The sequence below is a fragment of the Cherax quadricarinatus genome, chromosome 71, assembly GCF_038502225.1.
Source record: "Cherax quadricarinatus isolate ZL_2023a chromosome 71, ASM3850222v1, whole genome shotgun sequence".
NCBI classification, from domain to species: Eukaryota; Metazoa; Arthropoda; class Malacostraca; order Decapoda; family Parastacidae; genus Cherax; species Cherax quadricarinatus.
Genome location: NC_091362.1, coordinates 23,181,407 through 23,198,909, shown reverse-complemented (window position 1 = coordinate 23,198,909; position 17,503 = coordinate 23,181,407). Strand labels below are relative to the sequence as shown.

Here is a 17,503-nt window from a genome sequence, read left to right as displayed (position 1 = left end):
ATAACTGAAGGCAAGGAAATGTAAGATCAGATACACTGAGATGTTACCTGTACTCAGTCAAATTGGAACTAGTATTTCTCTGATATTGCAATGTTTTTCTTTATTTTTCAAGTTTTTTTTTTTTTTTTTTTTTTTTTGGGGCATTGTTAAAGATAAATAAATGTAGGATCTGTTGGCTGTACTCAAAGTGGTATTTGAGTTTGTTTCCTCAATATTACTATGCTTGGTATAAACCTTGGTAATAAATACCGACAAGTTGGTTTAGAAAGACATGTAAGCAAACACTATAACATATTTATTAGAAAACAGTGTTCCTCCATTTCTTATGACATTCCTCAGGTCACGTGCGTCACATCTCACTCTCCGCCTATATATATAATGTCTTTCTACCTCTGTATGTTAGAAGTGATCAAGGTCCCAGGACTGAAACGTTTTCTAATAAATATGTTATAGTGTTTGCTTACGTGTCTTTCTAAACCATTACTATGCTTATTTATTTTATTATTAATAAAGCTGAGAAGTATTCTCCTGTTCAGCTTATGGCCCTTAAACATTCTCATTGCTAAACACCTGTCACTGGTCATGCAGTAATGACATAACTGGAGTTTACCCCCCCCCATCCCCCCGCCCTTAAATTTCATGGGGGTGACACCAAAGATGCTGCCCCAGGTGACAACAAATATTCCACCCTGGGTAACACCAAAGATTCCACCCCGGGTGATACCAACTCTAGCGACGCCTCTGCTTAGCTGCATATCTAGAAGAATACAAATATCTTGGTCCACCTGAACTGCAATATCCCCACCTCACTGCCAAGTTAATAACTAACTTCGAAAACTCTGGTTGACTAATTTCCCTAAATCCCCGCAGGTGGATTATTTGCCGCTAATATTTTTCAAGTAATTTTGCAAATGAGTCGTATTCTTTCATTTGCATATTTAGCATCACACATTTTGATTACTGTAAAATCTCTCTTATTGTGTATCTTAATACTGTATTTTTAATGTATCACATTTCAGATTTCTTTTAAAAATGTTTCATTCATGGTTTTGCTTTAACATTTGCACTATAAATCTAAGGAAAAAATTTAAACAGGGCTGGTTCTCATGCAAAACTTTTTTTTCTCTCTGCACCAAGGCTCTACAATTAGGGTAAGGTGGCCTAGCTTGGTGGAAACAACCACACACACAGTTTGTGAATGATTTCTGTACCATTCTCTCTCTGCTGTTTATCGCTCTATATTTGGGTGGATGGATACATGAAAGATGAGGTAAACCATAGAATTGATGAAGAAAAATATATGAGTGGTACATTGAGGTATCTGTGGAGACAAAGATCTTACCCATGGAGGTCATCTTGTCACTGTTGTATACCATTCATATACACAATACAGTGGACCCATGGTATGTATACACAAAAAAAAAATTAACAATTAAATCAGTATTACATACCTTTATTGAAGACTAATGCTGGCTTCTGGAAGATAGGGAGGAGTTATTGTTTGGAAGGGGAATCCCACTCCATAAGGACTTCAGGTAGCAAAGCCCTCTCTGGGTTACTTACTTTCTTTATCTTTTAATGCCACTAGGACCAGCTTGAGAGTCACTCCACCAATTACACTCCCTGCATGCCTGCTACACTCCCTGCATGCCTGCTATACTCCCTGCATGCCTGCTACACTCCCTGCATGCCTGCTATACTCCCTGCATGCCTGCTATACTCCCTGCATGCCTGCTACACTCCCTGCATGCCTGCTACACTCCCAGCATGCCTGCTACACTCCCAGCATGCCTGCTACACTCCCAGCATGCCTGCTACACTCCCTGCATGCCTGCTACACTCCCTGCATGCCTGCTACACTCCCTGCATGCCTGCTATACTCCCTGCATGCCTGCTATACTCCCTGCATGCCTGCTACACTCCCTGCATGCCTGCTACACTCCCTGCATGCCTGCTACACTCCCAGCATGCCTGCTACACTCCCAGCATGCCTGCTACACTCCCAGCATGCCTGCTACACTCCCTGCATGCCTGCTACACTCCCTGCATGCCTGCTACACTCCCTGCATGCCTGCTACACTCCCTGCATGCCTGCTACACTCCCTGCATGCCTGCTACACTCCCTGCATGCCTGCTACACTCCCTGCATACCTGCTACACTCCCTGCATGCCTGCTACACTCCCTGCATGCCTGCTACACTCCCTGCATGCCTGCTACACTCCCTGCATGCCTGCTACACTCCCAGCATGCCTGCTACACTCCCAGCATGCCTGCTACACTCCCAGCATGCCTGCTACACTCCCTGCATGCCTGCTACACTCCGTGCATGCCTGCTACACTCCGTGCATGCCAGCTACACTCCCAGCATGCCTGCTACACTCCCAACATGCCTGCTACACTCCCTGCATGCCTGCTACACTCCCTGCATGCCTGCTACACTCCCTGCATGCCTGCTACACTCCCTGCATGCCTGCTACACTCCCTGCATGCCTGCTACACTCCCTGCATGCCTGCTACACTCCCTGCATGCCTGCTACACTCCCTGCATGCCTGCTACACTCCCTGCATGCCTGCTACTCTCCCTGTATGCCTGCTACACTCCTTGCCTCTATGCCTGCCTGCCTGCCTGCCTTGAATTCTATCATGTTTCTCACTTTCTTTACCAAAGGAACTTTGGGGCCATGGTGACTTATTTTGCAGTTGCACTTAATAAATAACCACCAAAAATAATGGGTTATAGCAAAATGTTTGGATGAATGAGCAGAAACTTCCTCGCTTGCCCAGAGACACAGCCAGACTGACACAAGCGGCTGCCGGCAGGTGGGTGGATGCGTCCCATATGGTCGATAAGCGAAATAACAGCCGATAACCGGAAGCCAAAAACCCAGCCTATAACTAAGTTGGCCGATAACAGGAACAGCCAATAACTGGGGGTCCACTGTATTTAGTAGGTATGCTGGAGTGGAGGGACAGTACAGTACTGTACCTCCATCCAAAGTGGCTCACTACAATAAAATGCTTTGGTTCTTCCAGACAAGATGGAAGCTGCAAGCCAAGATATTAACACACCTACTACATCCACATCAATATTAGGCACTTCCTCCACCAGTTCCTCAAGATTACACATCTTAAGTAAAATCCTCAATAATAGATCGGATAGATTGGACTACGGACTTGGAAGACAGTTGAGGGAGATTACTTCTCAGAGCTCAGAGTCCGGTAAGTAATGTGCTTGCACGTGTGTGCGCACACATGTACATGCGCGTGTGCGCACACACACACACAGGCATGCACACGCATGCACACGCATGCACACACACACACACACATGCACACACACACACACACACATGCACACACACACACATGCACACACACATGCACGCACACACACATGCACGCACACACACATGAACGCACACACACACACACACACACACACACACACACACACACACACACACACACACACACACACACACACACACACACACACACACACACACACACACACAAGGTGGACAAAGGATGTTCCAGAGATGGGACACAGCAACAAGGGGACACAGTTGGAAGTTGAAGACACAGATGAATCACAGGGATGTTAGGAAGTATTTCTTCAGCCACAGAGTAGTCAGGAAGTGGAATAGTTTGGGAAGCGATGTAGTGGAGGCAGGATCCATACATAGCTTTAAGCAGAGGTATGATAAAGCTCACAGTTCAGGGAGAGTGACCTAGTAGCGACCAGTGAAGAGGCGCGGCCAGGAGCTAGGACTCGACCCCTACAACCTCAACTAGGTGAGTACATACATGTGCACACACCAGTACAGATGAAATAGCTAATAAATAAGAGGAGTGGCATGAAAGAATCATGGAGACATCCCCAGACATAATAGGACTCATAGAAGCCAAGCTTGCAAAAATGTTAACAGACTCAGTCTTTCCAATTGGATATCAGATCACAAGGAAAGATAGAGGAAATAGAGGAGGTGGAGGAGTTGCACTGCTCATCAAAAACCAGTGAAGTTTTAAGGAGTTGGAAGGAGTGGACAGAAGGGGAACAAGGGACTACATAGTAGGAACACTTCAGCATGGTGGTCTCAAGGTGGTGATTGCAGCGATGTACAACTCACCCGAAAATAGCAGGAGGCCAAGACAAGAGTATGATGAGAACAGTAAAAAAATGGTGCACTAGTTGAGGTTGCCAGAAGGGCCAACATTGGCAGGGCAAGGTTACTAGTTGTGATTTCAGTCACAGGAAAACCTGAAGCCACACAGGTAACCAAAAACATGGAGGGCCAAGATGATGGAGGTGGTACTGGAGAACCTTATTCATCAGCATGTTAGGGACACTACCAGAGAGGGAGGAAAAATTGAACTAGCAAGGCTGGACCTCATATTCACCTTTAGTAGTTTAGACATTGGGGACATCACATATGAGGGGCCCATCAGAGCTGGTGATCACATGGTCCTGAGCTTCGAATACATTGTAGTGCTAAAAGTAGAAAGGGAAGTAGCACGATTAGGATATGAGGAAACAAACTTTAAAAGAGGGGACTACACAGGTATGAGTAATTTCATGCATGAGGAACAATGGGAAAGAGAACTGGTGGGAATAACAGTGAATGAAATGATGGCATACATGACCAGAAAATGCAAAGAAGCAGAAGAGTGGTTCATCCCTAAGGGCAACAGAATCAGTGAGCCCTTGGCTTACCCAAGGGTGTAGAGGCCAAACCTAAGTGTACTAGAGAATGGAAGAAGTATAGAAGACAAAGGACCCAGGAAAATTAGGAGATTAGCTGAAGAGCCAGAAATGAATATTCATGGATAAGGAGGGAGGCCCAGTGGCAGTACGAGAATGACGTAGCATTGAAAGCCAAATCTGACCCAAAGCTGTTGTACAGTCACATCAGGAGGAAAAGAACAGTCAAGGACCAGGTAATAAGGCTGGGGAAGGAAGGAGGGGAGATCACAAGAAACAACAAAGAGGTATGTGAAGAGCTTAACACGGGATTTAAGGAAGTGTTTTCAGCGGAGACAGACTGGGCTACAGTACTACAACACCTCTTCATGGGTCCTGAGAGAGGGAGCAGAGCTGCTGTGCATGCCACTAACAACAATCTTCAACACACATATCGAAAAAGGGCAACTACCGGAGGTGTGAAAGATAGTAAATGTAATCCCAGTCTATAAGAAAGGAGACAGACAGGAAGCATTAAACTACAGACCAGTGTCACTGACAGGTATATTATGTAAAGTCATGGAGAAGTTTATCAGGAAAAAACTGGTAGAGCACCTTGAAAGGAATGCACTTATACACGATAACCAGCATGGTTTCAGGGAGGGGAAATCCACTGGAATTTTACGACAGAATTACAAAGGGATCTGGACAGGCTGCAGACCTGGTCCAGCAATTGGCTCCTGGAGTTCAACCCCACCAAGTGCAAAGTCATGAAGATTGGGGAAGAGCAAAGAAGACCGCAGACGGAGTGCAGTCTAGGGGGCCAGAGACTACAAACCTCACTCAAGGAAAAAGGATCTTGGGGCGAGTACAACACAAGGCACATCTGAAGCGCACATCAACCAAATAACTGCTGCAACATATGGGTGCCTAGCAAACCTCAGAACAGCATTCCGACATCTTTATAAGGAATCATTCAGGGCCCTGTACACCGTGTACGTTAGGCCCATATTGGAGTATGCGGCACCAGTCTGGAACCCACACCTAGCCAAGCACGTAAAGAAACCAGAGAAAGTGCAAAGGTTTGCAACAAGACTAGTCCCAGAGCTAAGAGGTATGTCCTACGAGGAGAGGTTAAGGGAAATCAACCTGACGACACTGGAGGACAGGAGAGATAGGGGGGACATGATAATGACATAGAAAATACTGAGAGGAATTGACAAGGTGGACAAAGACATGATGTTCCAGAGATGGGACACAGCAACAAGGGGGGACAGTTGGAAGTTGAAGACACAGATGAATCACAGGGATGTTAGGAAGTATTTCTTCAGCCACAGAGTAGTCAGGAGGTGGAATAGTTTGGGAAGCGATGTAGTGGAGGCAGGATCCATACATAGCTTTAAGCAGAGGTATTATAAAGCTCACGGTTCAGGGAGAGTGACCTAGTAGCGACAAGTGAAGAGGCGAGGCCAGGAGCTTGGACTCGACCCCTGCAACCTCAACTAAGCGAGTATGTACACACACACACACGTACGTACGTACGTACGTATATGCTATTTATTAATTTATTATTTTTCATTCATAATACTGTTACTATTTACAGAGTGATGACAGAGCTGCCAGTTTACAACTTTTAAGTTATTTTGAGCTGTATGTCCCTTCAGGTTTAGTGCTTAAATTTATAATAATAATAATAATATGCAAGTTATTTTGTGTTTGATTTTCAGAGCCAGAAGATACGACTTTGGCTTCACCACTACGTAAGCGTCGTAAAACAATTAGTATGTTCGGCAAGGAAAATATGCAAAAGAAGAAAAAAAATAGCATTTGTGTTTGTGAGAAGGAAAAGGGAAAACTCATAGCTAATAAAACATACAACAGCCCTGATATAGATAGTTTTAATGGAGCCATTGCTACCATGAATTACGAAAGTATTCACAGCAGCCCTGATATAGATAATTATAATGGAGTAATTGGAGTGAATTATAATCATGTTTCTGAAAAGGATGAAGATAGTGATGAAACTGATTCAGAAGAACTTGATCATACAAAATCTCATCCTGTAATCATGGGAGATGATTCGAACTTAGTTGGAAGTTATAATGGTAGTCAAGTAAATGGGCATCACAAAATCTTAAAAGGCAATACAGATATTTGTCACTCTGATGAAAGTGATGATAATCAGATTGAGAGAGTTAGTGAAGCATATGACATACCAGCCTGTAATCAATCCCTTGAGTGGAAGACACTAACTGACATAACACCGATGCTTACTAGCCAGGAAGGCAATCCAGTAAGTGATTACCTGTTTGTATTTTCTTTAGTAGAACTTTACTAGTGTCCTGTCTTCAGTGTTTAGTGTCATGATTTGTTTTAACATTTTCCATGCCTTTTCTAGCAGCTTAGCACTTGTGAAGAAATATTTTCTAGCATTTTTTTTTTTTTGGCATTTTTTTTTTCTTCAATAAGTCGGCCATCTCCCACCGAGGCAGGGTGACCCAAAAAGAAAGAAAATCCCCAAAAAGAAAATATTTTCAACATCATTCAACACTTTCACCTCACTCACACATAATCACTGTTTTTGCAGAGGTGCCCAGAATACAACAGTTTAGAAGTATATACATATAAAAAATACACAATATATCCCTCCAAACTGCCAGTATCCCAAACCCCTCCTTTAGAGCACAGGCATTGTACTTCCCATTTCCATGACTCGAGTGCAATTATATAAAATAACCGGTTTCCCTGAATCCCTTCACTAAATATTACCCTACTTACACTCCAACAGCTCGTCAGGTCCCAAATCCCATTTGTCTCCATTCGCTCCTATCTAACACGCTTATGCACGCTTGCTGGAAGTCCAAACCCCTCCCCCACAACACCTTTACCCCCTCCCTCCAACCTTTTCGAGGACAACCCCTACCCTGCCTTCCTTCCCCTACAGATTTATACACTCTCCATGTCATTCTACTTTGATCCATTGTCTCTAAATGATCAAACCACCTCAACAAACCCTCTTCAGCCCTCTGACTAATACTTTTATTAACTCCACACCTAATTTCCACACTCCGAATTTTCTGCATAATATTTACACCACACATTGCCCTTAGACAGGACATCTCCACTGCCTCCAACCGCCTCCTCGCTGCAGCATTTACAACCCAAGCTTCACACCCATGTAAGAGTGTTGGTACTACTACATGTACTTTCATACATTCCCTTTTTTGCCTCCATAGATAACATTTTTTGCCTCCACATGTACCTCAATGCACCACTCACCTTTTTTCCTTCAATTCTGTGATTAACCTCATCCTTCATAAATCCATCTGCTGACACGTCACCTCCCAAATATCTGAAAACATTCACTTCTTCCATACTACCCAATTTGATATCCAGTTTTTCTTTATCTAAATCATTTGATACTCTCATCACCTTACTTTTTTCTATGTTCACTTTCAACTTTGTACCTTTACACACACTCCCAAATTCGGCCACTAACCTTTGCAACTTTTCTTTAGAATTTCCCATAAGCACAGTATCATCAGCAAAAAGTAACTGTCACTTCCCATTTTGTATTTAATTCCCCATAATTTAATCCCACCCCTCTCCTGAACACCCTAGCATTTACTTCTCTTACAACCTATAGATATATTAAACATCTATAAATATATTAAACAACCATGGTGACATTATACATCCCTGTCTAAGACCTACTTTTACTAGAAAGTAGTCTCCCTCTCTTCTACACACCCTAACCTGAGCCTCACTATCCTCATAAAAACTCTTTACAGCATTTAGTAACTTACCACCTATTCCATATACATGTACTTGCAACATCTGCCACATTGCTTTCCTATCCACTCTATCATATGCCTTTTCTAAATATATAAATGCAGTAAAAACTTCCCTACCTTTATCTAAATACTGCTCACATATATGCTTCAATGTAAACACTTTATCTACACATCCCCTACCCACTCTAAAACCTCCTTGCTCATCCACAATTCTGCATTCTGTCTTACCTCTAATTCTTTCAATAATAGCCCTACCGTACACTTTTCCTGGTATACTCAGTAAACTTATTCCTCTATAATTTTTACAATCTCTTTTGTTTCCCTTCCCTTTATATAAAGGGACTGTACACGCTCCCTGCCAATCCCTAGGTACCTTCCCCTCTTTCATACATTTATTAAACAAAAATACCAACCACTCCAACACTGTGTCCCCCCCTGCTTTTAACATTTCTGTCATGATCCCGTCAGTTTCAGCTGCTTTACCCCCTTCCGTTCTATGTGATGCCTCACGCACCTCCCCCGCACTCTCATCATGTTCTTCACTCCTAAAAGATGGCATACCTCTCTGGCCAGTACATGAAATTACCACCTCCCTTTCTTCGTCGATATTTAACCCGTAAACGGTCCAAACGTATACATACGTTTTTTCAACATTTGGAAGTATATAAAAAAAGTAGATCTTCTTTTTGTTTTTTTATATTTGAAAATGTGTAAAAAACTTTGATCTACTTTTTTTTTTTTTTTTATATTTGAAAATATGTGTAGTGCTAATTTTGTAGCACTACACATGTGAACGTAGATCTGCTTGGACCATTTATGGGTTAAAAGTTCCTCAAAATATTCTCGCCATCTACCCAAAACCTCCATCTCCCCATCTACTAACTCCCCTACTCTGTTTTTAACTGACAAATCCATTTGTTCCCTAGGCTTTCTTAACTTGTTTAACTCGCTCCAAAATTTTTTCTTATTTTCATTAAAATTTGTTGACAGTACCTCTCCCACTGTATCATCTGCTCTCCTTTTGCACTCTCTTCACCTTTCTTTTACTCTCCATATACTCTACTCTTCTTATAACACTTCTGTTTTGTAAATACCTCTCATAAGCTACCTTTTTCTCATTTATCACACCCTTTACTTCATCATTCCGCCAATCACTCCTCTTTCCTCCTGCACCCACCCTCCTATAACCACAAACTTCTGCCCCACATTCTAATACTCCATTTTTAAAACCATTCCAACCCTCTTCAACCCCCCTCACTACTCATACCTGCACCAGCCCACCTATCTGCCAATAGTTGCTTGTATTTCGCCCGAACTTCCTCCTCCCTTAGTTTATACACTTTCACCTCCCTCTTACTTGTTGTTGCCATTTTCCTCTTATCCCATCTACCCCTTACTCTAACTGTAGCTACAACTAGATAATGATCCGATATATCAGTTGCCCCTTTATAAACGTGTACATCCTGGAGCCTACCCATCAACCTTTTATCCACCAATATATAATCTAACAAACTACTTTCATTACGTGTTATATGATACCTTGTATATTTATTTATCCTCTTTTTCATAAAATGTGTAATACTTATTACCAAATCTCTTTTTACACATAGCTCAATTAAAGGCTCCCCATTTTCATTTACCCCTGGCACCCCAAATTTACCTACTACTCCATCCACAACATTTTTACCCACTTTGGCATTAAAATCCCCAACCACAAGTACTCTCACACTTGGTTCAAAACTCCCCACGCATTCACTCAACATTTCCCAAAATCTCTCTCTCTCTCCTCTATACTTCTCTCTCCACCAGGTGCATATACGCTTACTATAACCCACTTCTCACATCCAACCTTTATTTTACTCCACATAATCCTTAAATTTATGCATTTATACTCCCTCTTTTCCTGCCATAGCTTATCCTTCAACATTATTGCTACTCCTTCTTTAGCTCTAACTCTATTAGAAACCCCTGACCTAATCCCATTTATTCCTCTCCACTGAAAGTCACCCACCTCCTTCAGCTTTGTTTCACTTAAAGCCAGGACATCCAGTTTCTTCTCATTCATAACATCCACAATCATCTCTTTCTCATCATTCACACAACATCCACGCACATTTAGACCTCCCACTTTGACAATTTTCTTCTTATTATTCTTTTTAGTAATCTTTACAGGAAAAGGGGTTACTAGCCCATTGTTCCCGGCATTTTAGTTGACTTTTACAACATGCATGGCTTACGGAGGAAAGATTCTTATTCCACTTCCCCATGGATATAAAAGGAAAAGTACTAAGAACAAGAACTAATAATCAAAGAAAACTCAGATAAGTGTGTATAAATAAATGTGTACATGCATGTTTAGTGTGACCTAAGTGTAAGTAGAAATAACAAGATGTACCTGTAACCTTGCATATTTATAAGACAGACAAAAGACACCAGCAATCCTACCATCATGTAAAACAATTACAGGCTTTCATTTTACACTCACTTGGCAGGACGGCAGTACCTCCCTGGGTGGTTGCTGTCTACCAACGTACTACCTACAATTTTTTTATTTCCCTTTATTTACAATTGTTATAGGTAGTAGGTTGGTAGACAGCAACCGCCCAGGGAGGTACTGCCGTCCTGCCAAGTGAGTGTAAAACGGAAACCTGTAATTGTTTTACATGATGGTAGGATTGCTGGTGTCTTTTTTCTGTCTCATAAACATGCAAGATTTCAGGTATGTCTTGCTACTACTTCTTACACTTAGATCACACTACACATACATGTATACAAGCATTATATATATACACACACCCCTCTGGGTTTTCTTTTATTTTCTTTCTAGCACTTGTTCTTGTTTATTTCTTATCTCCATGGGGAAGTGGAACAGAATTCTTCCTCCTTATGCCATGCGTGTTGTAAGAAGCGACTAAAATGCCTGGAGCAAGGGGCTAGTAACCCCTTCTCTTGTATAAATTGCTAAATTTAAAAAGAAAAACTTTTGTTTTTCTTTTTGGGCCACCCTGCCTTGGTGGGATACGGCCAGTTTGTTGAAAAAAAAAATTACAATTGTGTGTATTTTTTCTTGATGAGGTTGCTAAAATATCATTATTTGCATATATACTTTCACGGATGGGTTTATGAAGGATGAGGTTAATCATAGAATTGATGAAAGAAAAAAGGTGTGGTGCGTTGAGGTATTTGAAGGAGGGGTGTTAATGTTGCAGTTTAAAAACTGTAGTGTAAAGCACCCTTCTGGCAAGACAGTGATGGAGTGAATGATGGTGAAAGTTTTTCTTTTTCGGGCCACCCTGCCTTGGTGGGAATCGGCCGGTGTGATAATAAAAAAAAGATAATAAAATATAAAAAAAAATGTTACCCATGGAGGCAAAGAAGGGAATGTATGAAAGTATAGTGGTACCAACACTCTTATATGGGTGTGAATCTGGGGTTGTAAATGCTGCAGCAAGGAGGTGGCTGGAGGTAGTGGACATGTCCTGTCTAAGGGTAACGTTTGGTGTAAATATTATGCAGAGAATTCAGTGTGGAAATTAGGAGAAGGTGTGGAGTTAATAAAAGTATTAATCAGAGGGCTAAAGAGGGGTTGTTGAGGTGGTTTGGTCATTTAGAGAGAATGGATCAAAGTAGAATGACTTAGAGAGTGTATAAATCTGCAGGGAAAGGAAGGTGGGGTCATCCTCGAAAAGGTTGGAGGGAGGGGGTAAAGGAGGTTTTGTGGGCAAGGGGCATCAATTTCCATCAAGCGTGCATGAGCGTATTAGATAGGAGTGAATGGAGATGAATGGTTTTTGGGACATGACGAGCTGTTGGAGTGTGAGCAGAGTAATATTTTGTGAAGGGATTCAAGGAACCTGGTTATTTTTATATAGCTGGCCTTGAGTACTGGAAATGGGAAGTACAATGCCTGCACTTCAAAGGAGAGGTTTGTGATATTGGCAGTTTGGAGTGATATATTATACTATATCTTTATATATGCTTCTAAATTGTTGTATCTGGGCATCTCTGCAAAGACAGTGATTATGTAAGAGTGAGGTAAAAGTGTTGAATGATGATGAAAGTATTTGGGGATTTTCTTTCTTTTTGGGTCACCCTGCCTCAGTAGGAGATGGCCGACTTGTTGAAAAAAAAAAAATCCTTTCAAGCTCTGTTCTTCCTGTTAACCAGCAAATATAATTTTATCATTTTCATTCTAAAGTCATATTTCTTAGTCCTGGAGCAGTTATATAGCATGTCTTTAAATTAAACTTTTCCTGTTTTATTGCGTGTTTCTTTAATTATGGACACCACTTCACTGCTGCATATTCTGTTTTGGTCTAGCACATATACATACAGCATTGAAAACATTTCTCTGTCAATATATCTGAATGCTATTTTGAAGGTGCCAATACACATTTAATTGGAAATTATATTATAGATGATGATAACCCAGTTGCAATTTGAAGTGTTTATTTTTAAGGAGTTATTAGCAGCACTGGTTGCTGAGCAGTGTGAGGCAGAGGCCAGGCTTAAACAGGAAGCAGAGGACCATCTCTTGGCAGAAACTTTACAAAGAGAATTTAACAAGGAAAGAAAATTGGTTAGTATTTTTTTTTTATTATTTCCATTTCATCGTGGTAATATAGTTGCCAGGAGCAATGGGCTAGTAACCCTTTCTCTTGTATAAATTACTTGATTTTTGTAATTGGTCAAATTACAATTTCTGATCACTTTATTGGGTAGGTGTAATAGTTGAATGGGCAGTTTCTTGTACTCAACCCATAGAATGGAAGATATACTAGTGAAATAGCTAAGAATTTGATCAACTGGAACAGTGCACACATAAGTACGGGTAGGCACCTAAATTACTGGGAACGGTTGAAGTCCCTTGATTTGCATCTCCTGGAATGCAGACGAGAGAGATACTACATGATAATGTACACTTGGAAAATCCTAGAGGGATTAGTACCAAACTTGCACACAAAAATCACTCCCTATAAAAGCAAAAGACTCGGAGGGAGATGCAACATTCCCCCAGTGAAAAGCTGGGGCACCACGAGTACACTGAGAGACAACACAATAAGTGTCAGGGGCCCAAGACTGTTCAACTGGCTCTCAGCTTACATAAGGGGGATTACCAGTAGACCCTTGGCTGTCTTCATCAAGGCACTGGATAGGCACCTAAAGTCAGTACCTGGCCAGCTGGGCTGTGGTTCATACATCAGCTTGCGTGCAGCCAGCAGTAACAGCCTGGTTGACCAGACCCTGATCCACCATGAGGCCTGGTCTCAGACCAAGCCAAGGGGGTGTTGACCCCCCAAAACCCTCTCCAGGTATGTAATTGGCCTAAAATTGGAATCAAACTGGGTGAAATTGCCGATGCATAAATAACAATTACTGACAGCAAAATTTGGAAAAATTTTAATTTTGTCAGTTTCCCATCAAGTTTTGCACTTTTTGTACCTTCAGAAAAAGATCGTCTACCATTTCATACCATTTTTTTTTTTCTTTTACATCGATCCTGTAGACAATTTTTAAATCGAGGGTGTCGACCTTAAAAGGGTTAAAGATATTATGTGTACACATAATTATGGTTAAAGATTATTATCTAGTTATAATAGTTTGGCAGTAAGCATACGAATAAAGGTTTCTACATTCCTGGTTTGTAAATCTAAAAACTTGTTGTAATAGTGTCATTAACTGTGAGGGAAGAGTTCCCTCACAATTAGTTTTCAGATTTACAAACTAGGAATGTAGGGACCTTCATTCATATGCTTATTACCAACCTATTATAACTAGATAATAATTTTTAACCTTAACTATGTATTACATAGATTAATTCCTTACAACAAACTTTTAACTTTAGTTACTGTACTGTAGTATAATTTGCATTGCACACTTTTATTTATTTATTTATTTTTTTTTTTTTCAACAAGTCGGCCGTCTCCCACCGAGGCAGGGTGACCCAAAAAAGAAAGAAAATCCCCAAAAAGAAAATACTTTCATCATCATTCAACACTTTCACCACACTCACACATTATCACTGTTTTTGCAGAGGTGCTCATAATACAACAGTTTAGAAGCATATACGTATAAAGATACACAACATATCCCTCCAAACTGCCAATATCCCAAACCCCTCCTTTAAAGTGCAGGCATTGTACTTCCCATTTCCAGGACTCAAGTCCGACTATATGAAAATAACTGGTTTCCCTGAATCCCTTCACTAAATATTACCCTGCTCACACTCCAACAGATCGTCAGGTCCCAAGTATCATTCGTCTCCATTCACTCCTATCTAACACGCTCACGCACGCTTGCTGGAAGTCCAAGCCCCTTGCCCACAAAACCTCCTTTACCCCCTCTTTCCAACCCTTTCGAGGACGACCCCTACCCCTCCTTCCTTTCCCTATAGATTTATACGCTTTCCATGTCATTCTACTTTGATCCATTGTCTCTAAATGACCAAACCACCTCAACAACCCCTCTTCTGCCCTCTGACTAATGCTTTTATTAACTCCACACCTTCTCCTAATTTCCACACTCTGAATTTTCTGCATAATATTTACACCACACATTGCCCTTAGACACTTTTATATTAATGTTTTATTCCAAAATTTGACTGAAATGCTGTGTAAACAGGAGTTCTTTAATGACATAACCTGATATACACCTAACACAGCAAAGAAACCACAAACATGGCAAGACTGAGATATACAGACATAGGTATATCTGCTTTTATTACACTGTTCATATTTCCTTAACCTTTGACTGTATTGGTCGTACAGTGGTCCCTCATTTATCGTCGTTAATCCGTTCCTGGAAGTGCGACGATTATTGAAAAAGACGATTTTCGAATAAATTTTCCCCATAAGAAATAACGTAAATACAATTAATCCGTTCCTGACACCCAGAAGTATTAAAACAAAATTTTTTTTTTAAATGAAATATAGATATAGTACATAAACAATACAATGGGACATGATAAATGAAACATTAACAGCATAACACTTACCTTTATTGGGGATTCTTCTCAGTGTATGGAAGACTGGAGGAGGAGAGAGATTGAATTACTGTTTGGAAGGGGAATCCCCTTTCATCAACACCTCAGGTACCAAGTGCTTTTCTGGGGTTACTTCTCTTCTCTGTTTCTTAATGCCACTAGGACCAGCTTGAGAGTCACTGGACTCCTGTCTCACAAAAAGTGTCCAGAGAGCTCTTGTTTCTGGCGTCTCCTTAAAACTTCCCTAAAATGGGCCAAGACTGTCTCTGTACAAGTTGCCGATATGCTTGCAACATCCTTCTCAGGGTGATGTTTCTACATAAATCTTTCCATCCTACCCCACATTTCAAAAATCTCCTTAATTTCTGAAGAAGGCACCTTCTTCCATCTTTCTTCCTCCTCCTCTGCAGCAAGATTCTGAGCTGCAATCTGTTCCTGTTCCTGCTGAAGCTCTTGCAGCTCCTCAGCTGGCCAGTTTGGCCACACGTACGCTACTTTCATATTGTTCAATGATGTTTTTCTTAAATTCAATCGTATTTCTCACTTTCTTTACCAAAGGCTTGGCACTAGGAGCTTTCTTTGGAGCCATGGTAGCTTATTTAGCACTTGCAAGCACTAAAATGAATGGAATATTATGAAATATTTCGTATGAACAAGTGAGGGGACCGTCGCTCACTGGTAAACAATGGCACACTGGCTGGGAAGGGAGTCTGAGGCGGCTCAGAGTGTGAGTATGCATCCTGGACGAAGGACGATTAGCGAGTAAACCGACCATTTGTGAGCCAATGTTTGGACGAGAATAACGCGACGATTTCTGAAAAGGACGACTATCAAGCCAGACGATTATTGAGGGACCACTGTATATATACATCTTATGAGCCAGTGTGTTTGACATATATATACTTAAAAATTTTAGTGGCTTCAAGCAGGAGAAAGCTGGTAGGCCCACATGTGAGAAAATAAGTCTGTGTAATCATTGTGTGCAGTATAAAAAAATCCTGCTGCACGCAGTGCATAATGAGAAAAAAAAAACTACGACCATGTTTTTGGATTAAAACACCGACTTTGAGGTGTACTGTATTTTCATATAGTATTTATGGTTGTATTCTTGTTTTCTTGGTCTCATTTGATAGAATGGATAACATATTATAGAAATAGAAGTGATTTTGATTGGTTTTACTATGAAAAGGATCTTGAAATGGAGCTCAAAGTGGCAGAAATATTAAATTTTTGCTGATGTTTAAGAGTAAACAAATGACGTCATTGTCCAGTAAATGTCCAACTAGCTATTCTGATATGCAGTCACAAATGGGTTGACATTATTTATACAATTACTGTATTACAATACGTATTGCAGTAGTCTGCATAACAGTAAATCTTCTGTTTTGTGTGAATAAAAATTCAAAATAGAAAGCAAGAGTATTATAACAGGGGCCTGGAGACATGACTGACGAACTTAGAAAATGTTATTTTAGTGCCAGGAATGTCTGCATTCTTCATTCTGGGGCCTATTTTGAAATTGACATATTTTTTAATTTGCAAGAAATTGGCCAAATTGCCAGTTTCTGACCACTCTATTGGGTAGTTGAAATCAGTAAATGGGCGGTTTCTTGTACTCAGTTGATAGAACAAATGGAGTTCTAAAGAAATAGTTATGAGTTTGGTGGACTGGAACACTAGAATTGCCCAAAAATAGGGCTCAAAGTGGGCAAAATTGCCGATGCATAAATGTCGCCGAGGTCACTAACTTCGCGAGAGCGTAATTCCGTAAATTTTCGATCAAATTTCGTACTTTTGGTGTCATTATCATCGGGAAAAGATTATCATTTCATAAGAAAAAATAATTTTTTTTTTTTTTTCAAATATTTTGAGATGCCAGGAGACACATCAGGATTTGGGGTTGCGACAGTCGGAGGGTTAATAACTTAAATGAATCTGTAATTTGTAATTAAATTAAATAAATTTTAATTGATTTTAAATTTTTCTTCAACACAAAAACCTGCAAATTTTAAAGTTTATTGACACGAGGTTCTTCATTAAAAAAC

At 40.8% G+C, this 17,503-nt stretch overlaps 1 protein-coding gene across 6 annotated transcripts in view; it reads left to right on the top strand.

The window, feature by feature from the left end:
- Positions 1-17,503, top strand: part of LOC128700393 (E3 ubiquitin-protein ligase rnf168) — a 46,606-nt gene that overhangs the window by 24,957 nt on the left and 4,146 nt on the right. For 4 of the 6 annotated variants that reach the window (XM_053793591.2, XM_053793589.2, XM_053793587.2 and 1 more), the window contains 3 exons: positions 3,035-3,220; positions 6,410-6,975; positions 12,936-13,055. In XM_053793591.2, the coding sequence (XP_053649566.2) occupies positions 3,035-3,220; positions 6,410-6,975; positions 12,936-13,055 (872 nt within the window). The remainder of the gene's footprint in view (positions 1-3,034; positions 3,221-6,409; positions 6,976-12,935; positions 13,056-17,503) is intronic. The other 2 variants (XM_053793590.2, XM_053793592.2) reach the window with 2 other exon arrangements.